At 41.6% G+C, this 27966-nt stretch overlaps 3 protein-coding genes across 5 annotated transcripts in view; all 3 read right to left on the minus strand.

The window, feature by feature from the left end:
- Positions 1-12623, minus strand: part of LOC115141149 (gamma-aminobutyric acid type B receptor subunit 1-like) — a 49257-nt gene extending 36634 nt beyond the window's left edge. The window contains exons 1-6 of one of the 3 annotated variants that reach the window (XM_029679829.2): positions 12266-12623; positions 8917-9003; positions 8616-8680; positions 8007-8145; positions 4524-4709; positions 2215-2232 (exon numbers count right to left, since the gene is read on the minus strand). In XM_029679829.2, coding sequence (XP_029535689.1) covers positions 2215-2232; positions 4524-4709; positions 8007-8145; positions 8616-8680; positions 8917-8995 — 487 coding nt within the window. In that variant the 5' untranslated portion in view covers positions 8996-9003; positions 12266-12623. Of the gene's footprint in view, positions 1-2214; positions 2233-4523; positions 4710-6160; positions 7024-8006; positions 8146-8615; positions 8681-8916; positions 9004-12265 lie in introns of those variants that run through there. The other 2 variants (XM_029679830.2, XM_029679831.2) reach the window with 2 other exon arrangements.
- Positions 12624-13263: 640 nt separating this feature from the next.
- On the minus strand, positions 13264-21660 carry LOC115141150 (SH3 domain-binding protein 5-like). The gene is made up of 6 exons (XM_029679832.2): positions 20936-21660; positions 20653-20715; positions 20306-20434; positions 19928-20092; positions 19208-19381; positions 13264-15408 (listed from the first exon to the last, which is right to left on the minus strand). Exons 1-6 carry the CDS (start codon positions 21188-21190, stop codon positions 14848-14850), a joined length of 1347 nt encoding a protein of 448 aa, XP_029535692.1. The 5' UTR covers positions 21191-21660; the 3' UTR covers positions 13264-14847.
- Positions 21661-22509: 849 nt separating this feature from the next.
- On the minus strand, positions 22510-25513 carry LOC115141151 (alpha-1,3-mannosyl-glycoprotein 2-beta-N-acetylglucosaminyltransferase-like). The gene is made up of 3 exons (XM_029679833.2): positions 25275-25513; positions 24006-24939; positions 22510-23862 (listed from the first exon to the last, which is right to left on the minus strand). The coding sequence occupies exons 2-3, from the start codon at positions 24621-24623 to the stop codon at positions 23164-23166; spliced, it is 1317 nt and encodes a 438-aa protein (XP_029535693.1). The 5' UTR covers positions 24624-24939; positions 25275-25513; the 3' UTR covers positions 22510-23163.
- Positions 25514-27966: the final 2453 nt, after the last annotated feature.

Raw genomic sequence — 27966 nt, forward strand, 5'->3', positions numbered from 1 at the left:
GTTTTAGGTTCTCTATGTAATATCACTGTAGAAATACTCTTATTGTGCACTTTGGGATAGATTGTGTGATGGAGAAATAGCCACCTTCCTCCACCTCAGTACGATTACAGTGGAATGGATTTACTACAGAACTGCATCTGAATACAGTAATAGTCAATAGCAGACCCAAAGCTACTAACTGTTATCGAGTATACTTGGCAGAGGTGGCAATTCAACTCACAGCCCTTGTGTTGCCAGCCAGCACCATGCGTGTTCCAACCTCTAACCAGCTGAGCCATCTGTAGCCCACAATGACGTAGAACTCCTCTGTCTCATAGATCACCTGTCTGAACTTCGCAGCATGCCATGTATTATTCACACCTGATATTTAAATGCTATTCCATTACGCGGCCGTCTATATGCCAGCAAACACCGAACAACACATAGTGGGGCAGACATTTGTCACAACAAGAGCACTCTGAAAAAACAACATTTTGAATAGACGTTATGGCAAATAATATAATGCTAGTTTCAAATACTGCAACTCTCAGTTGGATTGCGTGCATGGTGCACATCGTAGAGTTTACTTAAAGGGGCAATCTGCAATTCAAACAAAAACAAAATCAAAGTGGTCACCTCGCCACTGGTTTTGGTAAATAACTGAGGGATGGGGCTGGAGAAATGTAACCACTCTCAAATTGATAGACAGAGCTATGGAAGCAGGGACTGACTACCCATGATATTACTACCCATGATATCATGTTTTTAGGCTATATAGTGTTTGTTTACAATTACATTGTTTATAAATAATGGAGTAAAAGATTATACTGTATTTTGGGTTCTGATGTGTTATGATGTTTATAAGTGATATTCTTCAATAATCAATATAATACATGTACTGTATAAATCCAAAAGTGGATGTAGCAACTACAGATTTCCCCTTTAACTCTGGTTAAATAATCTCCTCCTTATAAGGCACATCGCTAAAGAAAAGCTTCAAATTAAATCACGAAGCAGATTATAATTTTACAGTATTTTTGTACAGATCTGTGCTCGTATGTGTGACTAAAATGTCTCCCACAGCCTTAGAAACTAAACGCTGTCGCAACACCTCTGCCAGAGCTATCTATTATATCAACTGTATCAGTGGTGGGATCCAGTGTGGTACAGGAATCCCTATTCTGGTTAACCTATAAGAACACAGGGCTTAAGATCACAGAAGAGAGAATGCTTTTTCTGACTTCCTCTGACTGCTGCTAACACACACCCACACACACACACCTCCACACACAGACACAGACAGACCTGGGTGTTAACCTTTACCCAGCTGAGAAGGCAGTAAGTGGGTGTTGATACCACACTGAGTGAAAAGTGGAATGAAGAGAGAGAGAGAGAGAGAGAGAGAGAGAGAGAATGCGAGAGAGTGAATGAGAGATAAGAGGAGAGAGTAAGCCTGGTGCACATTTCATGGAGATTTTGGAAGGAAATGTGCTTTCTATGCACCGTTAGGACAGGTTGGCGCAGGAGAAGACTAAGTTGAAATGAGTGAGTAATGTTGTTGTTAATGGTTGATAATAATCATTAAATAATTATTAGTGATATTGTACGATCTGAAAGAGGAGTTGAAAAGTGTTACGCCAGTATTTTACGACAGGAATATAATAGGTAGCCTCTTAAATTAAGCAATAATCTTCAACAAAAATGACAAACAAATAATAATCTTGTCAATGCCACAAGGACAACAATTTAACTATAACATTTTGTGTCATTTCTACTCTTGGCAAGGTAGCCTAGTGCTTAGAGCATTGTGCCAGTAACCGGAAGGTTGCTGGATTGAATCCCCGAGTTGACAAGGTAAAAATCTGTCTTTCTGCCTCTAAGCAAGGCAGTTAACCCACTGTTCTCTGGGCGCCGAAGACGTGGATGTCGATTAAGGCAGCCCCCCTGCACCTCTCTGATTCAGAGGGGTTAGGATTAAAAGCAATAGACACATTTCAGTTGAACGCATTCAGTTGGACGATGTGGTGTTGACAAGATTATTATTTCCCTTTATCTAATTCGAATCAGTTTAAATCCTTCACCAGTAGAATTACTGGTCAACAGAAAGCATCCTGCTCTAGAAATGATGTACCACTGCCCTCTTGTGCTTAACAGAAGCATTACAACTTTTTGCAACATTTGTTTCAACGAGCTTTTACATTCATAGACAACCCAACCAAAACCAATCTCTCTTACCTTTGTAGTTTCTGTCATCTGTGGCAAGCAAATAGAAAAGACAAAATTACATTTGTTAATAGTCAAAATGTTTTGGTGACTGGTAGCGTATGTAAATGCAACACTAACACTGTGTGATGTTTGTGAATTGTTTCATTCTTCATGGATTGATGCGCTATACGTGTTACTCATGACACATGTACAGTACTCCATGCTCCTTAAATTGACATCAGTATGTAGGCCTACTGTAGACTACTTTTACTGTAGTCTGTATAACCGGTGGAAGTGACGGCCACTTCCGCTTCACTTCCGGGTCATGTCCCAAAATCTCTCTAATGGGCTTCAATATTATATCATAAAATGAATTTAATATTTATACAGTACCAGTCAAACGTTTGGACACGCCAACTTATTCCATTTATTTATTTATTTTTCTACATTGTAGAATAAATGTGAAGACATCAAAACTATGAAATAACACATATGGAATGATGTAATAACCAAAAAAAGTGTTCAACAAATCAAAATAGATTTTAAGTAGCCACCCTTTGCCTTGATGACAGCTTTGCACACTCTTGGCGATAAGGACGATAAGAACCAGTTAGTTACAGGCCGTCTGATGTTTTGTATATTAGATTAAGGCAGGGTTTTTTGCCAGCCAGTACTGTTTGAAAATGAAAACAATATATCAAATAAATGGAGACCTGCAAGCTTTTCAAAATAGAGAAATATACAGCTGATTGGTGGGAGATGTAGTTCATGTGTGTAGTTCAAATAAAACGGTTGTAAATTCTCTGCTTCGTGCTTCTTCTTGGGCGTCAAATATGTTGAAGTAAATTCATACCAAAGCACATATACATTTGAACAAATATGAAGCCCACTCTTAGCCTACAAAAAGAGAACAGATGTAAAATTGATGGGTTATTACACAATCATGGAGTATTACACAATTATTCATAAAATATGGCTTGTGTCCACCAGGTGACAGTACTATAACTCCCTGTTTATGACAAGTACACAGAACAAGGGGGTGAATGTCAATTGTATTTCCTGGATTTCTCGCATCCTCCCTTGTACCATCAAATGTGAATTGAAGATTATTTTACCTTTTGTTGTTCTAAATTTGTTTGCTGTATATATATTAAATTAATTTCTTGAAATCCATTAGAGAGATTTTGGGACATGACCCGGAAGTGAAGCGGAAGTGGCCGTCACTTCCACAGGGTATACAGACAATACAGTAAAAGTAGTCTACAGTAGGCCTACATACTGATGTCAATCTAAGGAGCATGGAGTACTGTACATGTTTCATGAGTAACACGTATAGCGCATCAATCCATGAAGGAAAAAAAAATCTCAACAAACAAATTTAGAACAACAAAAGGTCAAATAATCCTCAGTTCACATTTGAGGGTACATTCATATGATTGACTCTCAAGTTCTTGAGGAACCAAGGGGAGGAACCTCTGACCTTCTCCGCCATTGTGTTTTGAGGAGGCGGCAAGGAGAGAGGATGCGAGGATTCAAGGAAATACAATTGACCTTCATCCAAAAAAGCTGAACATTTATCATTTGTACCTATACACACACCTATGATTTGCACACAAAACAAAGCATATACACCATTGTAGAATACATGCCTGGACACACAACTATATTGACAATATATCAATGTACACTGAGTGTACAAAACATCAGGAACACCTGCTCTTTCCATGACAAAGACTGACCAGGTGAATCCAGGTGAAAGCTATGATCCCTTATTGATGTCACTCGTTAAATCCACTTCCGTCAGTGTAGGTGATGGGGAGACAAGTTAAAGAAGGATTTTTAAGCCTTGAGACAATTGAGACATGGATTGTGTATGTTTGCCATTCAAAGGGTGAATGAGCAAGACAAGAGACTTAAGTGCCTTTGAACGGGGTATGGTAGTAGGTGCCAGGCACACTGGTTTAAGTGTGTCAAGAACTGCAACGCTGATGGGTTTTTCACACTCAACCGTTTCCCTTGTGTATCAACAACGGTCCACCATCCAAAGGACATCCAGTCAACTTGACACAACTGTGGGAAGCATTGGAGTCAACATGGCCCAGCATCCCTATGGAACACTTTCAACACCTTGTAGAGTCCATGTCACGACAAATTGAGGCTGTTCTGAGAGAAAAAGGGGGCAACTCAATATTAGGAAGGTATTCCTAATGTTTTGTACACTCAGTGTATATAGGTAATGTGTTGTTTTTCCATTTCGAAGCTAAACCAAAACATGTAATATCAACACAAACATCACAATTGAATAACATGAATAGATGGGGATTCCATTCCGCACTTACAGAGGCAGACCGGTTTGGGTGAGTCCCACTTGCCCAGCTTGGTGCAGTGTGTGATGTTCCTGCCCTCCAGCATGAAGCCAGCATGGCAGCTGTAGTGCAGCACAGTGCCCTCCACCGGTGTCCCAGGGGGCTTCAGCGCCACCCTCCCATTCTCCAGGGACGTCCACACACGAGGGCACAGCAGCACTGGGAGAGAGATGGGCAGAGTAGTGGGAGGAAGGTTAGTGGGAATGACAGCAGTCATATTTACATGACATGTACTAACTGCCAGTGTGTTTCTGCTCTCATGCCAACTCCTTGTGGAACATATAAGGCATGACAATTCTACAAGGAGTTGGCAAGAGAGCAGAAAACAGACTGGCACTCAGGCTAATACAGTACCAGTGTTTATTTTGGCATCTTTTTTCTATTTAGTTTTAGTCTTCAAATAAATGTCAGTCACATTTTAATCATTTCCTTCTTTGTTACTTTTAGTTATTATCAGTCAACAATAAATCTGGACAATTTTTGTCTTGTTTTAGTCAGTGCATTTCTTTCCAATTAAATCATTCATTCACTACATGACCAAAAGTATATAGACACCTGCTCGTCCAACATCTCATTCCAAAATCATGGGAATTAATATGGAGTTGCCCCCCCCCCCCCCCCCCCCCTTTGCTGCTATAACAGCCTCCACTTTTCTGGGAAGGCTTTCAACTAGATGTTGGAACATTGCTACGGGGACTTTCTTCCAATCAGCCGCAGGAGCATTAGTGAGGTCGGGCACTGAATTTGAGCGATTAGACCTGGCTCACAGTCAGCATTCCAATTCATCCCAAAGGTATTCGATGGGTTTGAGGACAGGGCTCTGTGCATGCCAATCAAGTTCTTCCACACCAATCTCAGCAAACTATTTCTGTATGGACCTCGCTTTGTGCACAGGAGGTATTGTCATGCTGAAACAGGAAAGGGCCTTCCCCAAACTTTTGCCACAAAGTTGGAATCATAGAATTTCCCTTCACTGGAACTAAGGGGCGTAGCCCGAACCATGAAAAACAGCCCCGGACCATTATTCCTCCTCCACCAAACTGTAAAGTTGGCACTATGCATACGGGCAGATAGCGTTCTCCTGGCATCTGCCAAACCCAGATTAGTCTGTCGGACTGCCAGATAGTGAAGTGTGATTCATCACTCCAGAGAACACGTTTCCACTTCTCCAATGTCCAATAGAGGCGAGCTTTACACCACTCTAGCCGAAGCTTGGCATTGCGCATGATGATTTTAGGCTTCTGTGCTGCTGCTTGGCCATGGAAACTCATTTCATGAAGCTCCCGATGAACAGTTATTGTGCTGATGTTGCTTCCAGGGGCAGTTTGGAACTCGGTAGTGAGTGTTGCACTCCCTTTCTGTGAGCTTCTGTGGCCTACCATTTTGTGCCTGAGCCGTTGTTGCTCCTAGACGTTTCCACTTCACAATAACAGCACTTACAGTTAACCAGGGCATCTCTAGCAGGGCAGACATATGACGAACTGAATTGTTGGAAAGGTGGCATCCTGTAATGGTGCCACATTGGAATGTTGCTGAGCTCTGCAGTAAGGCCATTCTACTGCAAATGTTTTCTATGGTGATTGTATGGGTGTGTGCTCGATTTTATTCACCTGTCAGCAACGGGTGTGCCTGAAATAGCCGAATCCACTCATTCGAAGGGGTGTCCATGTAACCGATGTGAAATGGCTTGCTAGTTAGCAGTGGTGCGCGCTAATAGCATTTCAATCGCTCTGAGTGATGTCACTCGCTCAGACCTTGAAGTAGTTTTTCCCCTGTTGATGTGTGCAGAGGATCCCTGGTTCGAGGCGAGGGACGGAAGCTAAACTGTTACATACACATACTTTTGTATGTATAATGTATTTACCTCTTACTTCCATCATGTGCACATTCAGACAGACTTGTCCAACTAGACATACTATCCCCTAATATATCTGGCACATTGCTATTGCAGCCGATTGTAACCAATGTAAGCTTCAAAGCCTTGGCTACAAGGTCAAACAATTTAGGCATAGAGCTCTTTTCTCCCAATCATAACCATTGGATGGGGGTAAATAACAGTGATTCCTTTAAAAGGGGGAGAATCTGAGCTTTCCAACAATGCCAGAATTATTACTGTACTCCTAACCTCGTCTCCAGGCTCCAATTGCTGACGCATAGAGCCTGGTAACAGTGGGGACCGTTTGGGATTTACTGAGTGACATGATAATCCATTCAAATTCTGAGCGAATCACACGACTGTGAGGAGTGGCACCAAATCGATGCAGAAAAGTTTTGTTATGGTGCGTCACATATCGCCGTTCATGCCAATAGCTAGCCAGCGTAACTCTGCTAGCCGTCCTGTAACACGAGAGACACTGATGTCACTAAATGCTGTTTACACACTTAAGATATAGTAGATTCTGTAATATCCATGTTGCACGAGCTAACCATTCTCTTCGTTGCACACGAACACAAAAAATAATAATACTGCCCACCGGATGCAGGACACTTAGAGGGAGGTTCTAAGGGTTGCGGTAGATGGTGATAGGCTGAGAGATCAGCCAATTAAAACCAGTGGTTGTTTCGTCCGCTCCTGCCATAGGTTCTGTCAAGTCCCGTTCTGAGGCGCTCGGAAACCAGATGGTTCGACAGAAAGAGAGCCAGCTGGTCGGCTAATACTCCTAATACTGAGCAAATAGCATTACATATTTCCAATCTGAAATAAACTGCGCTCACATTTTCCGACCGTGAGAGTATCAACACAGATGAGGAACAGCGCACATGGGAAAATAGAGCTTCCAATCGGATGTGATCAAAAGCAAAACTAAGCCTACATTGAAAGTAAGAGAGACTAGACTTAAATGTAATGTAATGTAAACATTCTTTCTAGTTAAGGTTAGTTACAATGGAAGTGTCCTGGCCTGCTGGCTATGCATCAGTTAAAACGTTTGACGAGTGACTGAAGTGACATGTGTGGGAGAGCTGGGCAGATCACCGCGGCTCAATCAGACCGTGCAACTGAAAGACGTTAATTCTGCCAATGTGAGGATTGCGTTACATATTCTGCAAAGGCATGCATATTTATGATTGGAAAAAACAGATGAAAAGGAGCTTCATGTCAAATTGAATGCCAATTTGTCTCATGTGGAATTATCATATCGTCACATTTTCATCAACTCAAATGAAAACTAACTTGTTACCGTTTTTTAATGGCTTCTCGTTATCGTGATTCGTTTTCGTCAGGAAAAATAGGTTGTTGACAAATATTTTGTCATAGTTATTGTTGATGAAATGAACACAGAGCAGAGTGGTGCACAATGATCAATGATTACATCAGAGATATCCTTAAGTAGTGGCAGTGATATAGTCTAGTCAATCCAGGAATTCACTCTGACAGGCATTGAAGAGGGAATTTACCCTTAGAGAGTGACAATGAAGTTAAACTGGTTGGCTGTAAATAAAGTAGAGAGTACTTACGACACCTGCTGTGCTGTGTGATATCAGTCCATGTGCCATTGGGAAGGCACTTCCTGACCTTAGGGCCCACTATGTCCCTGTTCCCCCTGCAGATGTACTCTATCTCGTAGTCCACTGGTAGGATCTGCACATTGCGAATCTGCACACAGAAATAGATGATGTAGATAGATGTTTAGCTGTCTTTAAATATGTACATCACCTGACCAATGAGTCATTTTTCCTGTAGGCTTCCATGCTTTGCTATGATTAGGACAACAAGAACATGGTTGCTAGATATGGCCATGGTAGAGAGAAGCAAAGGGGCGATAATGTCAGAATTTACAAGCAACTATATGAGCTATTTCTACTTTATCTAGGTTTGGATATGATTAAAGGAGTAAGGGCTTTTGACAGTACTGTGATAACAGTGGTAGTACACTCTTAGAAAAAAGGGTTCTTTAGCTGTCCTCACGGGAGAACCCTTTTGGGTTCCATGTAGAAACCCCGGAAAGGGTTCTACATGGAACCCAAAAGGGTTCTCCTACAGGGACAGCCGAATAACCCTTTTAGGTTCTAGATGGCACCTTTTTTTTCTAAGAGTATACTGCGATGGTATTGAGAGTACTGTACCTGTTCTTGTGTCAGGCCTCTGTAGCGGATGCCTCCATCTCTGGGAGGACGGATGATGGCACAGCCTAAAAAGGACGAGAGAAAGACATGTGTGGAAGAATAGTCTACATTACAGCCATGAGATGTATTACACTCCAATTATAATCCTCACTCCATCTAACGCCTTCCTCCATGCATTCAGCAACATTGTGATGATGCTCCATTTAGGTCATTTTGCAATCTCTACGGTATTTCTAACTGCTAACACACTTACACAAACACACGTTGCACACACATGTACACACACAAACACCATAATTACCTCCAGTTGTTGAATTATGTATGGCCACAACAAGAGATGGCAGAGCATACAGAATTATAAGAAACAATAGCTGTGCCATTACTGGATCTGGGGAGAGAGAGAGAGAAAAAAAACTAAAGGATTAAATAAGAAGATAATGAAAGGTAGAGACAGAGGGAAGTTAGTTATCAACAGACTCTATATAGAAGTACAGTCATTATATCGTAACAAAAACCTCAAGTTCATTGGAGATACCAACATTCATAATGGGACAGTCAAACACATACACTACTGTTGATTTGTTTTAAGAACACCTACTCATTCAACTACTTTTCTTTACCTTGATGACAGCTTCACACACTCTTGGCATTGTCTCAACCAGCTTCACGTGGAATGCTTTTCCAACAGTCTTGAAGGAGTTCCCACATATGCTGAGCACTTGTTGGCTGCTTTCCTTCACTCTGCAGTCCGACTCATCCCAAACCATCTCAATTTGGTTGAGGTCAGGGAATTGTGGAGGACAAGTCATCTGATGCATCACTCTCCCTCTTGGTAAAATAGTCCTTACACAGGCTGGCGGTGTGTTGGGTCATTGTCTTGTTGAAAAACAAATTATAGTCCCACTAAGTCCAAACCAGATGGGGTGGTGTTTTGCTGCAGAATGCTGTGGTAGCCATGCTGGAAAAGTGTGCTTTGAATTCTAAACAAATCACAGACAGTGTCACCAGCAAAACACCCCCACACCATAACACCTCCTCGTCCATGCTTTATGGTTGGAAATACATGTGGTGATCATCTGTTCACCCACACTGCGTCTTACGAAGACACGGCGATTGGAACCAAAAATATTACATTTGGACTCCAGACCAAAGGACAAATTTCCACTAGTCCAATGTCCATTGCTCGAATTGCTTGGCCCAAGCAAGTATCTTCTTCTTATTGGTGTCCGTTAGTAGTGGTTTCTTTGCAGCAATTCACCCATGAAGGCCTGATACACGCAGTCTCCTGTGAACAGTGGATGTTGAGATCTGTTACTTACACTCTGTGAAGCATTTACTTGGGCTGCAATTTCTGAGGCTGGTAACTCTAATGAACCTATCCTCTGCAGTGGAGGTAACTCTGGGTCGTCTAGTCCTGTGGCGGTCCTCATGAGAGCCAGTTTCATCATAGTGCTTGATGGTTTTTGGGACTGCACTTGAAGAAACTTCAAAAGTTCTTGACATTTTCCGTATTGACTGACCTTCATGTCTTAAAGTAATGATGGACTGTCGGTTCTCTTTGCTTATTTGAGCTGTTTTTGCTATAATATGGACTTGGTATTTTACCAAATAGGGCTATCGTCTGTATACTCCTCCCCTACCTTGTCACAACACAACTGATTGGCTCAAACGCATTAAGAAGGAAAGAAATTCCACAAATTAACTTTTAATAAGGCACACCTGTTAATTGAAATGCATTCCAGGTGACTACCTCATGAACCTGGTTGAGAGAATGCCAAGAGTGTTTAAAGCTGTCAAGGCAAAGGGTGGCTACTTTGAAGAATCTCAAATATATTTTGATTTGTTTTACACTTTTTTGGTTAGTACATCCATATGTGTTTCTTCATAGTTTTGATGTCTTCACTATTATTCTACAATGTAGAAAATAGTACAAATAAAGAAAAACCCTTGAATGAGTAGGTGTTATAAAACTTTTGACAGGTAATGTAATTCATAACCATTGACAAGGACAACCCAGATTATCATCTAAACAACTGCCCAAACAACAACATACACCAACCTTCATATGTACACTATTCATCTAGAACAAAAACCTCACCTACAGCAGTTCAGTGAGTCGTGCTTCTGCCGCTAAAGACCAGTGTGTTAGTTGTTACTAATATGTGCTGGCTCCATGCGCTATAGAGAGATAGTATGAGAGCAGAACTCACTCTGCCATAACCCTGCGCATAATGTACAGATTTCATGAGCTCCTCCCACAGTGGAGTGGGATAGGTTAAGATGGCTCACTCAGTCCAACAGTGTGCTTTCAGTGCTAACACAGCAGCCATAGGAGTGTGTATTAAAGTATAAATACACCTAAATATAGCCACTCGTTTGAAGTGCTGAATAATGAATGCAACTTCATCATGTTGTCACACGAAAAGATGGAGAGAGAAAGAGGGAGAGATAGAGAGAGGACAGTGTGTAACAAAGCTCCACCGTGAGACAGATGGTGGGAAGGAAGGGAAGGGTAGTGAAGGAAGACAGACACTGTTGGATACTTCATTTGCATTATGGTGTATTTTTAGAGCACTAACAAGAGCATGCAGGAAGAGACAAACACGGAGAGAGAGAGAAAGTGGGTAATGCAACGAGAAGCATGTGTGAGACAGAGAGAAAGAGAGAGAGCAAGTGAGTGAGCTAGAGAGGGACAACACAGTGGGAGACACTCCTCACATACTGAGATCCATAAAAGCAAACTGTGTGAGCGAGGTATGGATCAGACAGATTCAAATTTATCAAGCTAGCCAGTTTAATAAATATTATGGTAATATCAGTGGCCTATATTAAATCAACAAGCTGCTCTATATCTTTAGGTGCAGAAAGAATCATTTCTACACCATGTATCTGAACAAAAGATTCCAACTGGGACGAGCATAGAGAAACATATTTCAGGACCATGGACAGCAGCACCCACGGCATCACAGAGATTTATCTAAGCCAGAGACCAAAACGGCGACACAACATTCCATCCAAGAGATGTAGTTTATTTATTAAGCAAGCCACATCTGACATGCTATTAGAGAAAAGCAATGCAAAAAATAGCCATATGTTTACAATGGTGCGCAGGTGGATTTAAACATCCAAACACGTGCACTGGACTGATATTGCCTACAAACGCTTTAATGAGGGTAGCTCTTAAGGTGCCACCAACAGTAGGCTACCGGTAGTTGCTGGTCCGTGTTGACACGGCCGGGAATCCTTGACGGCCTATGGAAGAAGGCCAGCCCTATATCCGTTTGCAGAATTCAGATTTGAGAAGTTCGGATTTCATGTCAATTCTAGGTTGCCGTTCATTCCCATAGCATAAATACATTCACTGAAAACGTGCGCAATAAATCTAAAGATAAACTAACGTCATTAATAGGTGGGACTGTGTGTTATATTATGCTACGATAATTTTAAAAAACAATGTAAAGTCGTTGCTGCTTGGCGAAACCTGTCATTTACGAGAATACAATTACCAAAGGCTAGAGAAGACCTGTCATCTGAATACAAATATAATACAAACAGCCACATTTATGCAATCTTGATTCATTAGAATTATACACCATTGTTTAGGTTGCATACTGAGTAAGATATTGTAGCATGTAATAATGTGTACTTACAAATACTTTCGACGCGCTCAGTCAAGATGACCGTATGTCCATCGATTGCGACTCGTTTGAGATCACCCAAATGTCGAATTATTTGGTCAAATGTGCTTCTTTGCAACGTATTGTATGGCTATGTTTGTATGGCTATAAATGGCAACCCGGTCCCCGTGCATAGCGTATACATTGAATGTCAAAAACAACCGTATTAATCAGTCTATTGCCATCTACTTTAATTTCGTATGGTGAAAAGTCAGAAACGAAAAATGTACATATAAATACACGCACTATGTACAATCGCTTCCCCATGTACGACGAAACACCGAATCCTCACACTCCCTCCCTTTTACTCTCTCCCTACAATCTCCAGCTAATTCACGACGTCATGATAGAGACGTACGTAGGTAGGCCTACGGTGCGTAAAAGTCATTTTCTCACGCACACATCTCCTTTTCACAGATGCATGTTTACGTATTGGGCCACACCAGCAAATCGTGATCATAGCAAATCGAAGAGTTTTACATTTATGATAAACGTTATGGAGTTATCCTAATCGGTTAAGTATTTATGCGCAATAAGAAATATGGAAGATTCCCAATACATGCACTTTATTAAGCCAGTATTAAGCCTTCAGATCCTATGTCAATAAAGCAGGCATACATAGTTTCTACAACATTGAGCCTCTATTTTCAGCGTTAGTAACACCAGAGATGTTCTTATAATACAGGATTTGGTACCCCTCTCCCTCCTCTTCTCCAGACATCTATTCCTGAGAGCACACGTCTCCTTCATATTTATATCCTGTTGAATAATTGAAGCAGGGGGATAAAATAACTCATCTCTTTTCCTGTCTCCTCCCAACTCTCTCGCTTTTTCTGCAAACCCCATATTCTCCTCCTCTTCTAAATCTGAAATTTAGTATCACATCTTCATCCTTAGGTAGTGTTGAAGTAGAGTATGAAGTAATGACAGATTGCAAAATACAACATATTGGGTCTTAAAATGGCAAAAAGTCAAGATTCCTCTTATTTTATTGTTTATCTGTTTGATATTGCATACATGTAAATAACAACAGTGAACTGTACTATATAGCTGGGTGACATCACACTACTGCACCACTTAATGAATAAATAAAGAGGAAGACATCAAATGGACAATAATTGAAGGGTTGAAAGCATAGAAATACAATTACTAGTCATTCTATTTCTATGGCTGAGAGAATGAGGGGAAGAGATGGATATATTGGAAGTATGTAAAGAGCGGGACAGAGACGGAGGTCGATTCAGGAATACAGCAGATAACCAGCATTAAATAAGATCCCTTTAAAATAACTATACAAAGACATTCAAATAAATCTGTACATTTCATTATTTTCTCTATAAATGGTGTAATTATACACAAACTTACATTTAATCCATTGACTACATTCCTTGTACCCTCCACTTTGCCAAAGCAGTACACAGACAACATATTCAAATTAATAAAATAAATATCACAAGTCCAGGCAAAACAGAGTTAGGATGACTCATAGATGATTCACATTTCAAATTAAACATATGGTCAAAAGCATGTCCTTCATGGGAGTATTTCTCAACTGTTGACCACAGTTTAATACTGTATACACAGATCTGAACAGTGTGTTGTTGCAGCCAGTGCTATGCTGTCTTTGTTTGCGTAGTACTGTGTCAAGGACAAGGCACATTTCAGTTTACGACCTAGGAGGCTCTAAAGAAACAATATATTGGGAAATTATTTTATTTTAAAAAAATACAAAAACAAAGGATCTTAAAATTATGGGCTTAAAATTGAAACAAGTAAAACATAATATTATGCCAGAGTAATATTTTATGAACAATTTATAAAAATGTTTAGTTAGACCTGAATACTAGTACACATATAATAAAACTCTAAATAAATAGTCTGGAGTGCTTTCTGTCATCAAGCAAGTTGTCAGAATGGAGTTTGTAACTCTCTAGTTTGTTTTGGGGTCCTATTGATTCGAACCCTGAAACCAGGTTTTCAGAATATGTACAGAAAAACAAATTGTTCTTGCACTTTTTACAATACGCGTTTACATTTATGTCCTAAAATAAACAATATCTACAGTATGAAACAAAAATGGAGCGTACATATGAATTCACACTTACTTTTTTGTTGCAAAAGAACATTGATTTTATCTTACACCAGAAATTCAGTTACTACCGTTTAGATTGAATAGGACTCCCAGTTGTCATGTTTATTGTAGTCTCTTACTTTGATTGTTCCTTCATGCACTAGGACATACGTGTCTAAGGTTTCGTTATTGCCAGAATAAAGGAAGTAAAGCAGCTAATCTCAGAGGCATGTAGTCTAGGAGTTTCAGTAGTGTTGTAGTATGATGCAAAACCTGTCAGGCTCCTTATATTTTCAGGTCTTGTCAACGTACCTGTGCTTCGCTACTACTGAATATCATACCCCCCTGTTTAAAATGTGTTACTTTAGATACAGCAGATCTGATTTTCCTCATATTTTATATTTTGGTCTTTTGCCAGGATAATGAGCTAGCTCGACCGGACACTTGTTTTCAATTGATAAACTATAAGCGATAAGGACAGCTCTCACAAGCTGAAGCTCCTGTGATGTTGCTTCAGGAACTGCTGTTGGCGCTGCATTTGCCCTTCCCTTCTTTCCCTTCCTCCCCCTCTCTCATTCTCTCCATCCTCCCCAGGCAGACTGCCCACATCGCTAAATTCTCCGAGGTGTTCGATGGAATCGCATTTCTCCAGGTCAGAAGCGATGGTCTGCAGACTGAAGACGGAGAGGGAATCTGACCCTGCTCTCTCTCCATGCGTCTCGGGCCTCTCTCCCCCGCTCTCCCTGTATTTCTCCACCAGCCCAATTTTCTTATCCACCACGCCGCTTCTGTTCACCCTATCAGTCTCCATTGCCCCTCCTCCACATGCCCCGCCCTCGTCACCACACACCACACTGTCCGACTCCGCCCCAATAGGGGGACTCCGCCCACCACAGGCCATGGTTTGTCCACCATCGGTTTGGTCCCGCCCCCGCTGAGCATGGATGGCCTCGCTGATTTGCTCCAGGTTGTGCAGGGCGACAGAGTAGCGATTTTTCACTTTGGTCACATGCTCCTCCAGCTGCATCACTTTGGTTTTGTGCTCCTGAAGTCACAGAAAACCCAATATGATGGAGAGAAAAGACAGAGCAACATACAATATTTCTTCCTCCTTGGTTTGAGGCCAAAGAGGAAACAATAACCAACAGGAGCGATCATGGACGGACATGACAGCGCTGTATCAACCATTTCCCTGCTTTTCTTACAATAACAGCTTGAAATTACATATATATTAACTGCAATATATATTAAATATCACAGGTGGTTGGTGGCACCTTGATTGGGAAGGATGGGCTAGTGGTAGTGCCTGGAGTGGAAACAGGTGGAATGGTATCAAATATGCCATGTGTTTGATGCCATTCCATTTCCTCCGTTCCAGACATAATTATGAGCTGTCCTCCCCTCAGCAGCCTCCACTGTTATACATCATATACAGTGCATTCGGAAAGTATTCAGACCCCTTGACCTTTTCCACATTTTGTTTTGTTACTGCCTTATTCTAAAATGGATCAAATATATTTTCCCCCCTCATCAATCTACACACAAGTATTCAGACCCTTTACTCAGTACTTTGAAGCCCCTTTTGCAGCATTTACAGCCTTGAGTCTTCTTGGGTATGACGCTACAAGCTTGGCACACCTGTATTTGGGGAGTTTCTCCCATTCTTCTCTGCAGATCCTCTCAAGCTCGGTCAGGTTGAATGGGGAGCGTCAATGCACAGCTATTTTCAGGTCTCTACATAGATGTTCAATTGGGTTCAAGTCCCGGCTCTGGCTGGGCCACTCAAGGACATTCAGAGACTTGTCCCGAAGCCACTCCTGCGTTGTCTTGGCTGTGTGCTTAGGGTCATTGTCCTGTCGGAAGGAGAACCTTCGCCCCAGTCGGAGGTCCTGAGCGCTCTGGAGTAGGTTTTCATCAAGGATCTCTCTGTACTTGGCTCTGTTCCTTTTACTCTTGATCCTGACTAGTCTCCCAGTCCCTGCACCTGAAAAACATCCCCACAGCATGATGCTGCTACCACCATGCTTAAACCGTAGGGATTGTGCCAGGTTTCCTCCAGACGTGACGCTTGGCATTCAAGCCAAAGAGTTCAATCTTGGTGGTTTCATCAGACCAGACAATCAAGTTTCTCATGGAACGAGAGTCCTTTAGGTAACTTTTGGCAAACTCCAAGTTTGCTGTCAAGTGACTTTTACTGAGGAGTGGGCCACTCTACCATAAAGGCCTGATTGGTGGAGTGCTGCAGAGATGGTTGTCCTTGTGGAAGGTTCTCCCATCTCCACAGAGGAAGTCTGGAGCTCTGTCAGAGTGACCATAAGGTTCTTGGTCACCTCCCTGACCAAGGCCCTTCTCCACCGATTGCTCAGTTTGGCCAGGCAGCCAGCTCTAGGAAGAGTCTTGGTGGTTCCAAACTTCTTCCATTTAAGAATGATGGAGGCCACTATGTTCTTGGGGACCTTCAATGCTGCAGACATTTTTTGGTACCCTTCCCCAGATCTGTGCCTCGACACAACCCTTTCTCAGAGCTCTATGGACAATTCCTTTGACCTCACGGCTTGGTTTTTGCTCAGACATGCACGGTCAACTGCTGGACCTTATACATTGGGCTCCAAAATTACTGGCACGCCTGACTGGCAATACTTTAAAATAAACAAACAATACTTTAAAATAATTAGATATAATCTCAAAACACCAACTTGAGAAATACTGTACTTTATTTATTTTTTGAATTGTACCCCCTTTTTCTCCCCAATTTCATGGTATCCAATTGTTAGTAGCTACGATCTTGTCTCATCGCTACAACTCCCGTACGGGCTCGGGAGAGACGAAGGTTGAAAGTCATGCGTCCTCCGATACACAACCCAACCAAGCCGCACTGCTTCTTAACAGAGCGCACATCCAACCCGGAAGCCAGCCGCACCAATGTGTCGGAGGAAACACGGTGCACCTGGCAACCTTGGTTAGCGTGCACTGCGCCCGGCCCGCCACAGGAGCCCCTGGTGCGCGATGAGACAAGGATATCCCTACCGGCCAAACCCTCCCTAACCCAGACGACGCTATGCTAATTGTTGATCTCCTGGTCGCATCTGGATACGACAGAGCCTGGGCGCGAACCCAGAGTCTCTGGTGGCACAGCTGGCGCTGCAGTACTGCACCCTTAACCACTGCGCCACCTGGGAGGCCATACTGTACTTTATTAATGTTTCAATGGAACTAACCAAAATCATACAATTATTTAATACTAATACTAAATAAATGTAATCAAGATCAAGGTTTCATAATTATTGTCACTCCTCATTTAGTACTTAGTGCAACATACCTCTGGCAAGGGTAACAGCATGGAGTCAATTTGTAATGTTTGACAAGGTTAAGGAACACATTTGGAGGGATTTTGGACCAGATCCTTTCAAGATCCTTCACATTCTTGGGTTTGAGCTTATCTCAGCTTCAACTCAGCCCACAGGTTTTTGATTGGATTGTGGTCCGGCGACAGATGGCCATGGCAGAACATTGATTTTGTAGTCACAGAACCATTTCTGTGATCTTGAGGTATGTTTTGGGTCATTGTCTTGTTGGAAAGTCCACCTACTGCCTTCTGGCAGAGGCAACCAGATTGTCAGCCAAACTTGCCTGATACTTGGTGGAATTCATTATGCCATTAATCTTAACCAGTGCCCCTGGACCTCTGGAATTAAAACAGCCCCAAAACATCACTGACCCACCACCATATTTCACCGTGGGTATGAGGTGTCTCTCCTTGTATGCATCTCTGTTTCAACGCCAAACATGCCAATGCTGTATCGGACCAAAACGTTACATTTTGGTCTCATCTGACCAGAGTACCTTCTTCCAGACATAATTTAAATGACGTTTGGCAAACTCCAAACACTTGCATCTGTGTCTTGGGGTCAGAAAGGGCTTTCCTCTGGCAAACCTTCCAAAGAGCCTGTGGAGGTGGAGTCGGATGGTGCTTTTTGAAACCTAGTGACCCCAAGACGCCACCAAGGCCTGCAATTCTTTCAGTGATTCTTGGGGATTTTGTTGCTTCGCTCACCATCCTCCTCCTTGCTGGGGGGCAAAATGCATTTGCGTCCACTACCCGTGAGGTTTTCAACTGTTCCATATCTTTTGCATTTTTGTATAATTTCCCTGACAGTGCTCAGTGGTATATTCAATCATTTGTGGATCTTCTTGTAGCCATTACCAGATTTACAAAGGTCCACGACCATCTGTCTCCTTTGAACTGCCAGTTCATTTGTTTCCTTCATGGTGTTGGATGACAAAGGGATATTGCATGCGTGTTACCTCATTTTTATACCCTAGTGAAACAGGAAGTGATGTAATAGCTCAATACAGTTCCTTAAGACTTTGATCACCTTAAATAAGTGGAATTTAATTCCTGGTTTAAATTTTGGTAGATGTTATTTACACAAATATTTAAGGGTGCCATTAATTGTGAAACCTTGATTTGGAGGACATTGATTTAATTAAAAATCAAATGATTTTGGTGGGTTCCATTGAAACATTAATAAAGTCCAGTATTTTGAGTTTCTCTCTATATTTATATTGTTTATATTTTATTATGTATTGTTTGTGCATTGCCAGTCAGGGGTACCAGTAATTTTGGAGCCCACTGTATAGACAGGTGTGTGCCTATTTCTGTTTTTTTATCAAATGTACAAAAATGTCTAAAAACCTGTTTTCACTTTGTCATTATGGGGTATTGTGTGTAGAATTAATTCATTTAATCCATTTTAGAATACGGAAGTAATGTAACAAAATGTGTAAAAAGTCAAGGGGTCTGAATACTTTCCAAATGCACTGTATATTATATATCTATGTACCTCAAGTATGTAGTTGAACTGGGCCTTGAGCTCGAAGTAAGGTTTGGACTTAACGATGGCCCTCTTGAGAGATTTCTGCAGGGTCTGGACTCGAGCCTCTGCCGTCTGACAAGAGTGGGTGACACGCATGTGCTCCCGTTCGCTGCGTAGGCGCTCCTCCTCTGCCTCGTTCACCTTGGACACAACCACACAAAATGTTAAGACGGGAAAACACAACAATCAGTATCCTAACCCCCACCAACCTAACAAAATAAACTGCCTAACTAATTGAAAGCAATCCAATTAAAAATAGAGTTTAGGCATAGGAGAAAATAGCTACAGTACCCAGGGGGTGGGGAATGGTAAGGAAAATACTGATTCAATGTATTCCATATCAGCCACCTCAAATAGCCTACACATTGATGACGTTTGATGGAATGATATAGAATGCAACACATAACCTGGAATACTGCTTACACTGGTAGTTGCGGTTTCCCATGTTGCCTTGGAGGTAGCATAGTTGACCAATATCCTGCCAAACAAGGCTAACTGCCAAACTAATTTTAAACCAGTTTTAGTCATGGGGGAACATAGCTACTTGGCGGTGGGGTGGGGATTGTAAGGGAAATACTGATTAAATGAATACCATATCAACTCGCTCACATACTAACTGATGAACATATTTAACATTTTATTTTGTATTGATGCAGTTATAGCGGTATCTGGGATTTCCCCTGTTACCTTGGAGGTAGCATGGTTGAGCATCTCCTGCCAGGTGGGGTCCAGGGTGTTCCTGCCGTCAGCCATGAGGCCCTGCTCTGCCACGTACACCATCTCCCTGGCAGCCGTGTGCATGGAGACGGCCCGCTCATAGCTCAGCGCCGCCTTCTGGGTCTCCTGTTGAGCCTGTGAGAGAGACAGCCAATCAGAGAAAACAGTGCATGCAGTTGCACAGCAAACAACCACGTGGGACAAACGATCAAACTGTTGTTGAGATTTGAGAAAAGTGGGACGAGCAGGTGAATGGCAAATACTGCACCGAGTCCCATATTTTGATTCAGTGATAAAGAACTCTTGAAATTTGTTGTTGCAAATACCACAGCGCATGTACAACAGTACCTCCTTGGCAAGTCGACGAGCCTCATAGTAGGGCCTGGCCTTCTCGATGCAGGTACCAAGCTGGGAGCTGTGGGCATTCAGTTTTCTGGCTGAGTCTGTGAGGATCTTCCTATAACCCGATCTGGCATCCTACACATATACAAAAGGAATTCCTAATCAGATTTCATTGTAATGGGCATTTCTGATCATTTAAAGCACATTTTCCAGATTAACAATGGGTTTACAGCATATTATGGGAATTGAAAATGAACTGACGATTGATTCTTTGGAAAAAAAACTCATCAGTACGGAAAGGGGCAATGTATGGGGCCAGATTTATCATGGGATAAGTGATGATATCCACTTACATCCAAGTGCAGTTCTAGTTGGTTGATTTTTACACTGGCCTCGTTGAGGTGTTCCAACTCCTCCTGGAGTTATATCAAATATATATATATATATATACATATATATAAAATATGAGGGAGCACAGAAGGAAGCAGATACTTTGATTAGTTGGTTTGTAACAACACAATCAGTTAATATCATGCATGCAACTAATTTTGTAAACCGTTAGCTACGTCTCATAGACCAGGAAATCCCATTGAGATTAAAATGTATTATAAAAGGGTTCGGTCAATTTTTCGCCACCTGAATTCTGGGATCCAATTCCTCTTCATATGGGCTGTGTAGTTCACCTTCGTTCTTCTCTTTCTCTGTACAATCTTCTCCCTCGCAGTTGTCTTTCTCTTTTAGCACCGTTTCAGCTGTATCTCCATTAATTTCCTTGTCATTTGGTTCCCCGCCCTTCACCTCAGCATCCGCACCAGGCGTCTCTTCCCTCAATTCGCCCACTTCGGGGTCTCCGGAGCCGGCTGGGCTCACACGCAAATCACCTGGCTCCATTCCAGGCCCAGTTAGCAAGCTAACGTTAGCTAGCCAAATAACGGTAACGTTGCTTCTCTTTTTAGCCAACTATCTATGTGTTCTAGCCAGTTACTAACTGCGTTTTGTATGTGTGAGAATTTGATTAGGACCATAGGGGGGAAACTAGTTTGAGAGACAGCAAAGCCCGACTATCATTCAATCCCGCTCGTTTAGCCACAACACAGGAGACTAACGACGTGACGATACTACCAGTACAGTAGCTAGCTCTATAAAGCTACCTTACGTTGCATGAAAACAAAACATTATTTAAAAATAAATTGACTGCAAATAATGGACATTGAAATTACATCTAATTGACAACAAATAATGTTTTTTCATCACCAGTAGTCTCTCCATCTCTCCCTCCGCCGTTTGCTTGCTAGCTAACCTCGGCTCTGTTCTTAGCTAGCAAAACAAAAGGTAAATAGAGAACGCTTCCCTCGTCCTTTGGTTTGAACTCTTATTGGTTCCGTAGCCATGCCTCATCTTAGGTTTGAACTCATAAGGCTTCCGTAGCCAGACTTGGCTTTTAGAAGTCTCCAACCTGCCCAGGCAGTCTGTTAACATTTTGTTTGTAAGTCAATTTCTATCGTAATAACAAATTAAGTAATTCATTCATTTTAAATGTTAAACCATTAGACATATGTACGGGATACACATGGTATGCCCGATCCAACGAAATGCTTACCTGCTGGTTCCTTCTCGACAATGCACAATAAGAAATAATACGACCATAAAGTAAATGGCTAAGTAGAATAGAATTAACAAGTATAATACAGGAAGGCACAATTTATAGTAAATATTTATGTGTTTTGGGGGAAGGGTGGGGCAATTGTTTAAATTGTTCAGTATTTAGTTGCCTTATGCGAGGTGGAGATCATTCATTTGAAAAATATATACACCGAGTATACCGAACCCTTTCCTAATATTGACAGTTGTGTCAAGTTGGCTGGATGTCCTTTGGGTGGTGGACCATTCATGATACACACAGGAAACTGTTGAGCATGAAAAAGCCAGCAGCGTTGCAGTTCTTTACACAAACCGGTGTACCTGCCACCATACCCCGTTCAAAGGCACTTAACTTTTGTCTTGCCCATTCACAAGCTGAATGGGATTATAGCTTTCACCTGGATTCAAATTAAATGTTATTGGTCACATACACATATTTAGCAGATGTTATTGCGGATGTACCGAAATGGTCAGTCTGTCATGGAAAAAGCAGGTGTCCTTAATGTGTATATACAGTATATTAATATGGCAAAGAGACCTAGGCAGAAACAAATGGCAAACATCAGAGGTGATTGGTAGAATTTAATTCCCAAAATTACATAACATACAGCATTTGTGATGTGTGTCTTGCATTTAAATAAATACATACTTCAGTAGCCATCTCTTTGGGAAAAACATTAAGCGCTATAATAACCAGGTTAAAATAGTCAAAACATGACAAAAAAAAAACAGTTTTCCAAAAGATGAACTAAATATTGTGAAGCAATTATACTTTAGGACAAATCACGAGTTGACCACCACCATTATTGAACACATCACAGATATATTTTTCATCTGACATAAATTAGTAACAGATAGGCTCCCAGAAATTGCATACAAGATTGAGAATAATCAAAGTGGATGTTGCATTGAATTTCATGTGCATGATTAGAGTATATATAAAAAAAAGAAATCTCTGAAAATAATGACATATCTCTACCTACCCTACTATCCCAACCCCACATTGCAAAAATATATTCATTTGAGTGTATGAAAAAACCTGAGAAGTATGGGGAGAAAATCAAACATCAGAAATGGAAGACAAAGGATAGGCATCTGTCATAATGGTCTCACTATAGCTTAAAGCCAAAGGTCCACATCTGGCATTCATTGGTCTCACTTCTGTTCCCATAGTACTAGATGTAACGTAGAGCCCTTTCCTCTTCAGTCCATTGTGTTTGTCATCAACTCCAGGTTGGGTCATATTTGCTCCATCCCGGAGGGGGTGCCAGAAAGATTCTCCTTCCCCTTGACAGGAAACTGACTACTCCCCGATACCCTGTCCGTGGGACCCCTGACTTCAAGTCCTCCATCACACCCAGGTTTTTGGCCAACACTTTGAAACCATCTTTACTTGAGTAGTGCAGACAAAATGGACCCGCTCCTTTTAACTGTCCCCGTTGGACCTCTTCATATTTGACCAAATGCGCACTGTAAACCTGCTTCTCAAAGATCTCCTTGTATTTCTCCTCCTTCAAGTAAGCCAGATCCAACTTGGTAAAAGGCACAAATTCACTATTCAGTTTAATGTAGCGTAGGTATTTGTCATAAAATTGGCCTAGGCTCACACCTTTCCGCCCAAAGGTTAAAGTTCGGGATATTTCGGGTCGAATACAGGCTCGATCTCTGCGCTGATCTGGCTGACGCATCCAGTCGTCCCAGAATGCACCAGGCCACTTGGGCTCCAGCTCTACCCAGAGTTCCTTGAGCATCATCCAACCCAGCCCAGGGAAGAAGTCTGTCCTGTACAGGAGGTCTGCTTTACCAGGGTCGACGTAGCCGTCTCGGCCATTGTCATTCCAGGCAGACACACACCACAGAGACAGGTCAGATTTCAGGATTGGGTGAAGGGATCTGAAGTACTCAAAGAAGTCTGGTGCCACCTAGTGAGAGAATGAAAAACATTTTTTTTTTTCAACTGGCAACTAGAGGATGTAAACAATGATGAGCATAAAACAAGTGGATTTAACATTTCACTTTATCACATTCAGTACATATTTCATGTCAGAGTAGAGAAAGTTATTACCTCCAAATCATCTTCCACAATAACAACAGAGGAATGTGAAAGAGAGTTGAACACCTGGTTGAGAGCCCAGCGATAGTGCCTAGAGATTTTGTAGTAGCCCTGGAACTTCTTGTGTTCTGGTCTCACGGCAATATCTGACAGGTCTGGTTGTTTCAGGTGAGTTACCTGACTGCCATAAGAACCAATTACCTGTGCAGTCTCTGCATGCCCACAGTCCTGGCTGACTATAATTGGGTAGAGTTCAGCTGAGGGGCGGTACTCTAGGAGTTTGTCCAGGCAGCGTTTGACAGTAACCCTGTTACAGGCTATAACCAAGATGGGAATGACCACTTGAGGGGGGCCAATTCTGCTGGCACCATTCTCATTGGGTTGTTCCCATAGTGACCGATGACCCTGTATCTGAAGCAGGATTTTTCTCTGCATTTCAAGCTCTGCCTCAAAGGCTTCTGCCATGTGGATCACATCCCCAGCCAAATCAGCCCCTCCTCGTCCTCCATCCATCTCCCTCTCCTCTCGACCAGACAGGGGTCGGCCCCACAGATAGAGGACCACGATGGCATTCCAGGCGACAAAGAGAAAAACACCACAGAGAATAGCAGAACCTCTCTTACGGAGCATGGCCCAAACAACTTAGGAGGGAAAGGAAGTTTGTAGGACTGGGTTTGTAAAAAAACAAGTTGCGCCAAAGGAATGCAGAACGCAAAAAGGACATGTGGAGAGGTCACTTAGTTAGTTGAAATATTATTGTAGTAAAGTAATGAACACATAAGCAAGTAAATAGAATGAGGTAAAGCCGGAGTCAAAAAAAGACAAGGAAGATGTATAAGGTATGAGGGAAAAATTGAGGGAGAGCTGGATTCATCTTGGACAGGAGGTGGGTGAGCTGGTTAGGGGATGAAAGTGCTGTTCTTCAGTTCATACCTTCCATGTCAATCTGAAATGATGGATATAGATTAAGCACAGGGTTCAAGAGCTAGTCATTTAACAAAGTCACTTTCACTTACATTAATCGAGTATAAAACTATGAATTATAGGCCCACTGTAGATAGTTGGAGGGAAAGCCATATTAGGAAGGTGGTATTCTTAGGCTAATTTATTTTTTTTCACCTGTAGCTTGCTCTCGTCACGCACCCCCGGAATGCGAGACTTACTTTATTTTCTGAGTAATCCATCCATTGTTTAAAAACTATATTGGAACTAGGTAATCTTTCGACCGAATTGCTTGGAAGCTAATGTTAGAACATTTCGTTCCCAGAAATTAGCACTTACCTCCAGCTTCCTAACGTAGAACACATTCGGTCTCTGCAGCCATTTCTTCCTTCGTTTCACTAACCTCTTCGATGACAGTATGCAGGATCAATAAAGCAAGTGAAGGGGAAATAATGTATCGATGTCACACTTTGATTTTGTTTATGTTTGTTATCAAATCAACTTAATTTCTTGTCATATGTTTTCACAAGACTGCAGACTTCCGGATAGCACATTTTTACCGGAAGCCCCGCCTTTAACAGTCACCTTGAGAATTTATCCAACGGTACCAAATAGGGCTGACCGAATACAGTATAATTCATAATCATCCAACTGTATCACACTGTGTACTAGTCTTAAGCCTATTTTAGATACATATATATTTTGGAGCAAGTTTTTTTTTTATCGTGTTCTTAATATGTTAATTTATTTCCCCCAAAATATTGATAGTCCAGATATTTTCATAATGCATGAATGTCTTACATGGTAAAAAAATAATCATTTATTTTTACAGGAGTTTTTCGTGTTTACAAATGCAAAAATATTGCATTCAGCACAAGGGCTGTAGGCCTTTATTGGTCATATGCCTACTTACCATTTCAATAACTAATGGAAACATGCAATCAATTATCATACATTTCAGGATCATCTAAACGTGCATAGGCTATTACATTCTAGATAACAAAATACCATTATTCTTGGTTATTCATCAAAAAGGCAAAATGTGGCTTCAGGTCAATAAAGATACATATGTTACTATACAATCACAGTTGACACCTGTCTAGAATCAAAAGAAGAAAGTTGTCAATGGACTTAGATCTCATTCTTGTAAGGCAACCTGGCATAGTTATGCAACAGGATAGGCTTATATAGTCCATCACACACCCATTTGTTTGCACCTTTAGTCATGTGATAATAGATTCCTGACACCTTTGTGTCCGTGACAATACATGGAACATGTTGTATTTCATAAGGTGAAATTATACACTGAGTGTACAAAACATTAGGAAAACTTGGTCTTTCCATGACAGACTGACCAGGTGAATACAGGTCAAATCTAGGATCCCTTATTGATATCACTTGTTAAATCCACTTCAATCAGTGTAGATGAAGGGGAAGGATGTTTAAGCCTTGAGACAATTCAGACATGGGTTGTGTATGTGTGCCATTCAGAGGGTGAATGGGCAAGACAAAAGATTTAAGTGCCTTTGAACTGGGTATAGTAGGTGCTAGGCACACCGGTTTGAGTGTGTAAAGAACTGCAATGCTGCTGGGTTTTTCACACTCAACAGTTTCCCGTGTGTATCGTGTGTATCAAGAATGGTCCACCACCCAAAGGACAACCAGCCAACTGTGAGAATCAATGGAGTCAACATGGACCCGCATCCATGTGGAACACTTTTGACACCTTGTAGTCCATGCCCCGACTAATTGAGGCTGTTCTGAGGGCGAAAGGGGTTGCAACTCAATATTAGGAAGGTGTTCCTAATATTTTGTACACTCAGTGTACATACACTGCAACCTGAGGACCAATACAAGACTACAAACAATATAGAGTATCAGGATAAATCAAAAGAGGGTTAGATTGATTTGATAGAGTTCATAGCATAATTATTTCCTGAACAACATTGAAACAAATGTCAGATTTTGTTTATTTCTAATAAGAGCTAACAGAGATCTCTGGCTTTCATACAGCAAAGCGATTGTCAAAACAACTGAGTGACTTATCAACTGATAAGAAAACATGTCATCGTCCTGCGTGTCTCAAAGTCAGGTGCTCACAGTTCATCGCCTTTCTGGAAGTCCCATACAAAGGGCTTTGAAAATATTAAAACAGCAGGTACACTAGTGTGTTTTCATATTGGACATTCCACCCTGGGCGAGTCGCCTACGCATATTTTGTGTGTGTGTATGGGTGTGCACTGCCCTCTGAGGTCCATTGTTCAGGAGATTGGTGTCAATCAAAGGCTGTTAATCAAATGGACTTCCACTTTGTCCATTCAATGACTCACCCTGCAAAACCAAACAAACATAGGCTACATTGTGAAGCCTATTGTTTTGGACATATGTCATTACATTGGGGTATGGTTTTCATTGGTTCAGGCACAGTAAGCTATGGCAGAGGCATAATTATGAAATCTCAATGTTCTTCACTCACCTGTTGAGCAATACTTTTGACAGAGGTGCTTTTTCCTCTGATCGTGGTCTGTCCTTCCATGGCAGCTTCACCTACATCACTTGGCCTGGACCTGCAGAACACTCCGTTTCACATGCATTATTTCAGACACATACATGGTGAAAAATATGCATCTGTTCTTCAGAGTAGACCAACCATTTAGGATAAAAGCAGGGATTGTAACGGTTTTCTGTATGTGAAGGAGAGTCAGACCAAAATGCGGCGTCGCTATTGCGATCCATGTTTAATGAAACAAAGTAAACACGAATAAAATAAAAACCCGTAACACGAAAACCGAAACAGCCTAATACTGGTGCAAAGTAACACAGAGACCGTAACCAGGACAATCACCCACAAAAACCCAACACCAAACAGGCTACCTAAATATGGTTCCCAATCAGAGACAACGACAAACACCTGCCTCTGATTGAGAACCATATCAGGCCAAACATAGAACTAGACAAACTAGACATGTAACATAGAATGCCCACTCAGCTCACACCCTGACCAACCAAAACATATAAACATACAAAGCAA

The sequence above is a fragment of the Oncorhynchus nerka genome, linkage group LG14 (assembly GCF_034236695.1).
Source record: "Oncorhynchus nerka isolate Pitt River linkage group LG14, Oner_Uvic_2.0, whole genome shotgun sequence".
Lineage (NCBI taxonomy): Eukaryota > Metazoa > Chordata > Actinopteri > Salmoniformes > Salmonidae > Oncorhynchus > Oncorhynchus nerka.